This window comes from Limulus polyphemus, unplaced genomic scaffold (assembly GCF_000517525.1).
Source record: "Limulus polyphemus unplaced genomic scaffold, Limulus_polyphemus-2.1.2 Scaffold704, whole genome shotgun sequence".
NCBI classification, from domain to species: Eukaryota; Metazoa; Arthropoda; class Merostomata; order Xiphosura; family Limulidae; genus Limulus; species Limulus polyphemus.
The window spans coordinates 251,559-261,922 of NW_013666314.1; the positions used below are offsets into that span (position 1 = coordinate 251,559).

General features: G+C 35.2%; 1 protein-coding gene across 1 annotated transcript; it reads left to right on the top strand.

The window, feature by feature from the left end:
• The first annotated feature begins 1,382 nt into the window (after window positions 1–1,382).
• On the top strand, window positions 1,383–2,551 carry LOC111085899 (adenosine receptor A1-like). Its single transcript, XM_022386700.1, has one exon. It carries the CDS (start codon window positions 1,755–1,757, stop codon window positions 2,358–2,360), a length of 606 nt encoding a protein of 201 aa, XP_022242408.1. The 5' UTR covers window positions 1,383–1,754; the 3' UTR covers window positions 2,361–2,551.
• The last annotated feature ends 7,813 nt before the right edge of the window (window positions 2,552–10,364 follow it).

The following is a 10,364-nucleotide window of genomic DNA, read 5'->3' on the forward strand; positions in this document are numbered from 1 at the left end:
GTTGTTTAAAAGAAATCAAAAATTACAATAAAAGATAGAAAAACACAACCTATTGCTCCATAAAATATAACAGGTTTTATTTTAAGCCAACGTTTCGCCATTACAACTGGGTAAACAAGACACTTGTTAACCGATTTCGTATATATATATACATTTAAAAAATAAATACAACTCTCCAGTTTGCACTACAATCAACTGTACAATCATTTCAACTGTATGATCGAGTGAAAAAAAAACACAAACAAGCCATTTTATTTAATCCCACGGTGGGAAAGTGGTAAGTTTACGAACTTACAACGCTAACATCTGGGGTTCGATTACCCGCGATGGACGCAGCAGATAGCCTAATGTGGCTTTGCTCTAAAAACAAACAAACAAACATTTTATTTATCACTGACTGCTATTATCGTGCTTATTAATTAATTAAGCGTTGCACTTAGTGATGTACTATACCTTTTAGTAGTTCTACGTGTATTTTAAGGGAAAACGTTTTATGGTTTATGTTTTAAGCAAGGTACATATATAAAAAACTTAATCGAAACAATATCCTCTGGACAAGGGCGACAAAGTTTAATCAATCAAGTACGTCACAGGCGATCATTTGAAAATAATACGACTGATACTGATTGATGCAAAGCAAATAACCAGCTTAAAAAAGGAAATTTAAAGAAATAAGAAAAACAACAGAAATGGGAGTTGAAGAACGAAATCATCCCATATTTGTCATGCCTACGTGTATCATAATACTAATATATGAAAACAAAGGTTGATCGTGAGGAACTCCTTAATAATTTATTCCCTTTAAATGATGAGCAATTGAAGGAGGAAACAACAGTGAAGTTTGTAAAGTTCAGGATACGAAAAGTATATTATTTCGAAGCTTTGTGTAACCTTAACATTATAAAAACGCCTGTCTTTTTTATCAGTATACTTATGCATTGTGTAAAGACACTTTTTGTTATCGAGAAACAGAAAACTGATTTCCTGTCTGATCATACAGTGCACGTTTGACCAACTCACATGTGTATTGTATAAAAACATGAATCAGTATCAGAAAACTAACTGCATATTTGGTTAATGTATGTATATATGATGTACATATTATCGTGAAAAACAGAAAACTACTTACGTATTTAATCATCGCATGTGCATATTGTGTATAGATTATAATAGCAGACGGTTTGTTTGTAGTTAAGCGCAAAGCTACACAATGGGCTATATGTGCTGTACCCACCACGAGTATCGAAACTCGATTTCTAGTCTTATAAGTCCGCAGACTTACCTATATATATATGGTTCCAGGCAAACTCGTTTGTCTGATCTTTTCAGAATATACATCATTCCGCAGTTAATTAAGTAACTAATATTTGATATTACTAGTACTTAATCGTATCTGTTGACCATCGTTTACTTAATTTCCATTGGGTAGTATTTATTTTATATGATAAAATTGTGTTTCTGGATTAAGAGCGCTATTCCGATTCTGGATTTGAATATGCACATGATAATTGTCCATGTTTTTGGACTTGGATATGTCTACGAAAAATATCTTTACACCTGTGTGTTAAACCAAGCGTATGTAAATTATAGGCCTTTAGCTGTCTTGTCGCGCATGCGCTAGATCCTAAACTTCAGCTTTTGTGGTTGGAGCCACTAAATCGATGGTTGCGAAGCGAGAAACGTCGAAACCTTCACTATATTAGGTGTAGCGCTGACGTATCGGGTTTGTGAGATATCACAACTCAGCTATCAGTATGTTTGTTAGTCAGTTACCTATTATGTACACTGTTTTTGAAATGATCGTGGCCGTGTTTGCCGTAATCGGAAACCTTGTGGTAATGGTAGCCTTTGGCCTGGACAGACGCGTCCGAAAGGTCACTAACTATTATATTTTGAGTTTAGCAATGGCAGACTTTTTGGTTGGACTGGTTGGAGTTCCTTCAGCCATCCTAACCAAGTTAGGCTTGCCCGAAGGGAACTTTAGTGGCTGCATGACCATGCTCTCTCTGCTGGTAGTTTTGTGTACCATCTCTATTCTTAATTTGTTGGCAGTGTCTGTGGACCGTTATTGGGCGGTACTTCGCCCGTTTAGCTACCAACAGATAATGACTGGACGGACAGTAGCAATTATCGTCTTGGTCTGCTGGGTGTTAGGCTCCACTATCGGCTTCTTTCCGCTTTTCGGCTGGAACTCCGGACCTGAGCCCAGTGGGCGCTGTTTCTTCACGCAGGTGATGAGCTACGACTTTCTAGTGTTCCTCTATTTTGTCACTATAATCTATCCGACGCTGCTGATGGTATTCTTCTATGGCAAAATATATTTGGTAGTCCTCAAACAGGCAAGTATAGTCTTTTATTAAAAGTTGTGCAATACCCAAGAACATTTATGAACCAAGAAATGTCTACCTTACTATTACTTATTAAAATCTGTACTCGATACACGTGTATATTCCTTGAGAAGATAGAAAAACACATTATTTTGTTTCTCATTAAAATTTATACACAACACATATGTGCAAGTAGTTTTCCATCTATTATTGCCCCCAGTAGCACAGTGAAGTTTTAAATCCTAAAGTGCATGTTTACCAGAAAGTAGTGTGAATCTGTGTTAGATAGAGGTGATTGACGAAAAACATTGGATGCATTACCCATACATTTTTAACCGAATTAACATGCGTATGGAAGATGCAAGGAAAATATTTTTACTTGTACTAATTTGTGCATTTATGTTTAATTATAGTCAGTTATTAGGTAGACTGCTATAATTCATCATTAATAAGTTATTTAGCAGTGTAAATATCCCAGGTAGATTGCTATTATTCACCATCTTTATATGCTTTGTTTATAGTGTAAAAGTCCCGGTAGACCGCACGCTGTAGTAGTACCCAATTTTATCAGACACTGTAGAATGATATTTTCTAAACGAGACCCAAAACTCTAGCGCAATCGAACAGTTGACTGTTCTTCTTCAGGAGAATAAAGGGTTATGTTTAATGAGTGTGATGAAATATATAGGTTCTGATGTCGATGTCACGTAAACCGGATGTTCAATATGAGTTGGCCTTCAGAGCTAGCCAGTTATAACTTAGAGTTGTTTGTGTCAGGTTTAGTTTTGTGCCAAAGGTGTATGTAAAGTTCATAAAAGACTTATGTGGGATAATAGTTATAAGATTTGTTAACTATTTTCATAAAGTTAAAATCAAAAATAAAATAAACAATAGAAATAAAATTAAAATTAAATAACGGCAAAAGGCGGTGGTTAAGGGTAGCTGTGCAAACAAAGGTTATTCTAGCTGGTTGCTCCCCCTATCATCAACAGTCCCAAATTAGGGATGGTTATTGCTATATTTTGGGGCCTCTGACCTGACTACTGCGCCCATGTGATGCATATATGATATTCAGGTTGAAAGTTTCAAATACTGATTGACTTCCTAAAGACTACTACTCCAAGGGTATAACAAGGGCGCCGCCCCCCTTTACACACAGTATGCATAGAGTTTCCCCAGAGAATAACATTCAAACAGAAATAAAGACGACAAGAAAAAGTAAAACACAAAATATTTAGAAATAACAACTTTCTCTATAATTGCGGGCCCTACTTTTTATAGGGACTCCCGAACCCCCATCGGGGGAACCACAGACCCTCCTTGTGTAGGTTTATTTATATATATGGCATGTGGGATATTGATTCAACCTGTATTTAAAAATAACTCTGAATAGTTTTAAATATAATATTAGATTTTTTTCTGCATGTATAAAACAAAATATTTAGAAACTGTTGGTAGCCAATTCATGTTCAATGACATTGTTTGACTGCTGTGAATCTAGCTCTAAAAACCTTGTGTATTTGAAATATGTGTATAGAAAACTATTAGAGCTGAAACACAGTATGAAACTGAATGTTGTGCGTTGTTACTTTTCACGTCATAGTTTTGTACATCACAGTGCTTACCTCGTATACGCTTCTAAATAAACTTCGCTGCACAGCATATACGGCACGTAACTTAAATGACGAATACACTGACAGATGTTCATAGTGTATTTTTGTGACGTAAATAGAATTGATGAAACATTACACTTCACCGACTCAATCAAGGTTACACCATAACAGTTGTTGACAAGCAATATGCTAATATAAAGAGCATATTCCAGCCGGTCTGAAAAGTCCTGGTGTTAGGCACAACTCCTCGTCGGCACCGGATATAGCAGATAGAGCGTGGTTGATATATTATCTTAGAATCTTCCCGTAGATATCTATCTAAAAGTTTCCGCAGATTTTTCCACATTTTCTTGCTAATTGAGACTTTCTTACCGTAGGATTCTGCAACATACATATTAAAGCATGAATACAGAGGCATGTCCCATTAAGTGAATCCGATGAAAGCATCTTTCTATATACTTGTACATCAAAGCAGAAAATATTAAGTGGAAAATAACGGAATGTGGCTGCCTCAGAATCTGCCATTATATAAATGATAATATTAATATTTAACTGGGAAATGTTATCAAACTGTATTAGATGCCTTGTTTCGATGTTTTAGAATTCAGTTAACGTTTTGATAAATATTATTTACAGCTCTTGTATAAGTAGACGCCCTCTGTTTTTAAGTTGAGAATCATATCCTTTAACCTTAGAATTACTGATGGGTTTTCAAACACTTTTCTAAATTATTTCGTGTGTTTTAGCGCAAAGCTACTCAATAGGCTATCTGCGCTATGTCCACTACGAGGAGTTGAATCCCGGATTGTAGCGATGTAAGCCCATAAAGTTATCCCTCACCCACTGAAAGACTCTAAAATTGTTTATTCACCAAATTGTTTGTGGATCCTTGACATTGTTGATTCCCGCATCCGTATTAGCAAAGTGTCACACAATAATGTACGAAAAATACTGTCAGTACTGCAGTCAATCCCACTACTCACTGTTGAGGTTTCATGTGCGTTTTATGTGGAAAATGAGTAGTTTCACTTTTGGGGGGATAAACTCTTTAGATTTGGAGAGAGATAGGTCGGGCGTAAAGTAATGGTTATCTTACCCGGACTGTGAATTAAAAAATCATAGTTTTTAGACCGCTTCTGCTGGAACGTGCTCCACACTTTGAAGTAGTGGTTGCTGTAAGAGTAACATAAAATTTCCATTATTCGTAGTTATTAGTAGCTCAAAAGATGTCGGTGGATATTGTTTACCAGTCTATCAATTCAAAATTATGGACTGCTATGCACAATTAGCCCTTGTGTAGCAGTGAGTGAAAATTCTGAAACAAAACCTAAACCATAAGTAAATTACCACGTGATTTTTGTGAGTCCTTTGATTATCGTCACAGGTGCACGTGACTATAAGGGCACAGTTTGCACATTGGGTCGCTTGTTTCACTAGCATGGGAGCATTTTGCTCATACGTCTTATAATTGAGTTATTTTTTCACACGTCACAGACATATTACTTACACCAGTCAAGGAAGACACGCATAAATCATGTTATTCTGTTATATGTCTGTTTAACATCTTGGTAAAAGGAGAGTTAAATGGATTTTATTGTGTAACTTCAGATAAATATCGGAACATTTTTGTTTGCATCATGTGGAAAACATCCGTGGATTAGCAAACATGATTTTTACGAGTTTCAAGTATATCTGTGGCCAGGGCCAGAATGGGGGATGGGGGGAATATGGGTGTTCCCCGGATCGAGGGGATCTCCCTGTTAAGAAAAAATAAACAAATAATCAAAAGCTGGGTGCTTCATTCAGAAACATCTGTTTGCCACTATGTTGCTATGACAACAGGGCTTTTAGTCTTTTCATATAAACATATTATTTTGTAATTTTTCATTAACATGTTCTTACAGCTGCTTCTTTCACAACTATTTACTAGGCATTAAAAAAAATCGTTCCCATCACTTTATATTTTTAATATAAATATTAGAATTAATATTTTTTATATTACTTACCTGTAGGTTGTATTTGTGTATTGCTCAAACTGTAGTTAATATATAGTATTAAGTTGTATTTGACTTATTTATAAAGTTCAGTACTGACGGCCTCGTACAAAATTTACTCCGTCTTCCAAGTCCTTAATCCGGTCCTGTCAGTAACCATGGAGTAAACTGTCTGAAAAATTCATATTGCAGTTTAACTCAGAAATTTTATAAACATATGTAAAACAACTTTTTATTTATTACATAAGGTATTGCTATTTTCAGCCTGAATGATACCTTATGTACAAGAGGACAGAGACCTTTGGTGTTCAGGTATAATTTTGAACTATATATTAACCAGAGAGAAAGCAGGTAGCCAACAGAAATTAGTGCCACAAGAATTATGTCCTGCTCTTTGAACCAAATAACGAGATTGACTGTCACTTTTTCAACGTACCCCAAACTGTGGAATATAAAAAGATTTACTCTCAATCTTACCTTGCTCCGAGCTGTAAATTATTTAGCAGTGTAAATATCCCTAGACTGCTATTATTCATCATTAACTCTGAACGCAGGCTGTAGAAATGTGTCACTGGACAGTGTATTGTTTAAATTCTGAACGCAGGCTGTAGAAATGTGTCACTGAAGAGTGTATTGTTTAAGCCTTACATTCAAGCTAGAAAAATTTGCTCTTAGAGACTGTATTGTTTAAGTCCTGTATTCAATTCAATAAAAATATGTCACTGATGATCGTATTATTTTAATTCTACACTCTAGCTATAATAATATGTCTGTTTGTTTGATATTAAGCACAAAGCTACACAATGGACTATCCATAGTGTGTCATCGTCGGTTTAGAAACCTTACCGTTGAGACACTGGGTACAAGTATATGTCACTGAAGATTGTATAGAAATGTTTTACTGAAGATTGTATTGTTTAATCTTTGAGCTCAAGTTATACAAGTGTGTTAATGAAGACTGTAATGTTTAATCGTATAATAAGACTATTTATATCTGTAACTGATTATTGTATTGTTTAAATCCTATAGTAAGTCTATTTAATGGCGTAACCGATGATTGTATTACACTCAAATATAAAAATTGTTACTGAAGGTCGTATTGTTTGACTCCTGAAATCAGTCTACATAAATATACTTCTGGAGATTACATGATCTAAATCCGAGGTTCAGTAAGAAAACGCGTCTTGTTGTAGACTGTAAACAATTTGAAAGACAACCAAGTGTATAAATGAGCACAAAGCATTGTATGTAATTCCTGAAAGCTAAATACTAATAAAAGATATATCGGGGGATCATTTATTGTAAGCCAGAAACACGAAGAAAGGAACCTACTTAATATCATACTACCTAGAAGCCTACTACCAGTAAAATCAAGTCTTGCTAACTCAAGCACTTAGCAGAATTTTGTGACTGTAAGTAACAAAGAAACATGTTATTAATAATGTTAAACTTACGACATAAAAAATATTATTATTTACGAACATCATTAGAAGACGAGTTAACTTAGGACCGCTTACCCCATAAAGTCCTAGAAAGTAAAAGAGCAGTGGTAAATGAGAACCATCATGCAGTTTGTATAACTAGACAGTGTATCAAGCCGGGTTTTTATGTTCAACTCACATCAGAGTTGCAATCGATTTTTCAAAGAGATTCATTGTGACGACGTTAACGTGGAACGAAAGACATTCAGAAGATAGCATCTTAAAAATTTCATGAACTTTCAGAGTTTTGTATAATTAATGAACTTATATGTGTCACCTTGCCATGAAATTTACAATTTTTTTTTGTATAGTTATCTATATAATTAATTTCGTTTGTACCGATGTATGTACGTGATTTTGAGCTATTCCCACATTTTGCTTATTATAAAATGAAGTGAAATTTTCCAAACGTGATATGGCCAGGATAAGTAACAGAGTTCAAATTGAACATTTGACTTGACTAAATTGGAGAAAAATGTGGAATAAAATGTGAAACAAAGAAAAATCAATTTTTATTTAAAACAAACAATAAAAAGTCAAAAGACAAGTGCACAGAACGCCAGACAGTGTTTCTGGACTACAGATGAATGTAGATTCTGAAGACATTCTGTTCCAGCCTGAGAGAACATAGTAGACCACAGATGAATGTAGATTCTGAAGACATTCTGTTCCTGCCTGAGACAGCATGACATGATATAAACAAATACAAAGACATCATCCCTCTAAGAGCACAGACACTGCACACATCATTAGATGTCCAAAGTGGTCCTTTGGGCGTTTCTAACTTTAAACAGAGTGGTGTTATCACAGAAAGCAGATACGATGCTATTATAGCGTGCGGTCTACCGCAGTATCCGTAGTCTACCGAGACTTTTGCACTATAAACAAAGCACATAAAGATGTTGAATAATACCAGTCTACCTGGGATATTTACACTAACCGCATGCTATAGTAGCACCGAGCTGTTTCAATCACACCTTCCTCACATTTGCTGGAAAGTGCTAAGAAAATATGCAGATGATTTATTTGTGGCATTTTTAAATGATATATGAAGTGTATATCGTTAAAGGATTTAAATGTAAATCATTTGTTAAGGATGTGGTACGACGTGTATGTCATTAAAAATAATTATGTAGCACAATTTTGTTTTTTATCATAATAATGATCATTAATAAATTATTTAGCAGTGTAAATATCCCAAGTTTAAACAATACACTCTTCAGTGACACATTTCTACAGCCTGCGTTCAGAGTTTAAACAATACACTCTTCAGTGACACATTTCTATAGCCTGCGTTCAGATCAGTAGATGATATACCAGCAATAAATACCAACCTTATTGTGACATATAACAAATCAGTAGATGATATACCAGCAACAAATACTAACCTTATTGTGACATATAACAAATCAGTATATGATATACCAGCAACAAAGGTCAACCTTAGTGTGACATATAACAAATCAGTAGATGATATACCAGCAATAAATACCAACCTTATTGTGACATATAACAAATCAGTAGAGGAAATACCAGCAACAAATACCAACCTTATTGTGACATATAAGTTGGTGTCTAATTTGGATATTCGGGTGCATATGTCAGTAACTCATCGAGACTGCCCTTCAGTTTTGAATCGTGGTGTTTCTTTTATTTTTGACGTTTTTCAAAGGTTCTCGCGCTACTCCAAGGGTACGTGCACCAGAGGTTGTGAACCATTGGACTAAACTAGTTTGTCAGATCCCTGTAATTCACGCTTAATTAATCATCATTTTCAAGTGCTGATCAGAGAGAAGACAAACAACCAGCAGCACCCACCGTTTAAACCTGCTAATATTAACTGACCAGCGGACTGATAACGAACTTACAGCTTGCGAAGTACCCACGTCTCAGGTTCGAGACCTTCGGATACCGAGTCTGATATGTTAACCGTTAGGCCGCGCTCGATTACTATGCATGAGTGTCCGAGATCTTATTTAAGAAAATAAAATGTGATATTGTAAAACCGTAAAGCACGTGGTATAAATTAAACGGAGAAAAATAGTGGTGCTTTCAGAGGTCGTAATAAGTAAAGACTGAGTTGGTAGAATATATTTAAAAAACATAAATCTGAATTTGTTTATTTTGTTAGATTTCGTGATAAGCTGCACAAACTGTCCCTAATCCTGGAGTGAAAGCAGTTAATCAATACCATCCATCATCAACTGTAGTCAGATTAATTAGTGAGACTTGACGATCACACTTATAACGCAATCACAGCCCCTAACTGAACCTCACCTGCACATTCCTGCGCACTAATCATTGGGTCGCGCTCGGCCTCGCAGGTCTGGGAAAACCTATTTCACAGAATGTGTAAGTCTAAAAGGAGTAATCTGCCATGAAAAAAATATCTGTGATATTGTAGTTATTTAAAAACTACATTTTAAAAAAAGGTCTTGCTACAGACTATTTTCTAAAAATTTTCACTATGAAGCAATTTAAGTCAGATTGAAAAAAAAATGTGTCATCGAAGATCGTATTGTTTAAATCCCGATGTCAAAATAGAAAAAAAATATGTCACTGTAGATTGTATTGCTGAAATTGTACACTTAGGTTATAAAATATGTCATGGGAGATCCTATGATTTAAACTTTACATTCAGGCTATGAAAATGTATCACTGAAAATTGCATTAGTTAAACCCAAGTTATAAAAATGTGCCACCGAAGATCATTATTATGCAAATCCCACACTCAGGCTGTGAGAATATGCCGCAAAAGACTGTATAATTAAAACCTAAAATACAGGCTCGAAAATGTGTCACTGGAGAGTGTATTGTTTAAACTCTGAACGCAGGCTGTAGAAATGTGTCACTGGACAGTGTATTGTTTAAACTCTGAACGCAGGCTATAGAAATGTCTCACTGGAGAGTGTATTGTTTAAACTCTGAACTTGTGACATATAACAAATT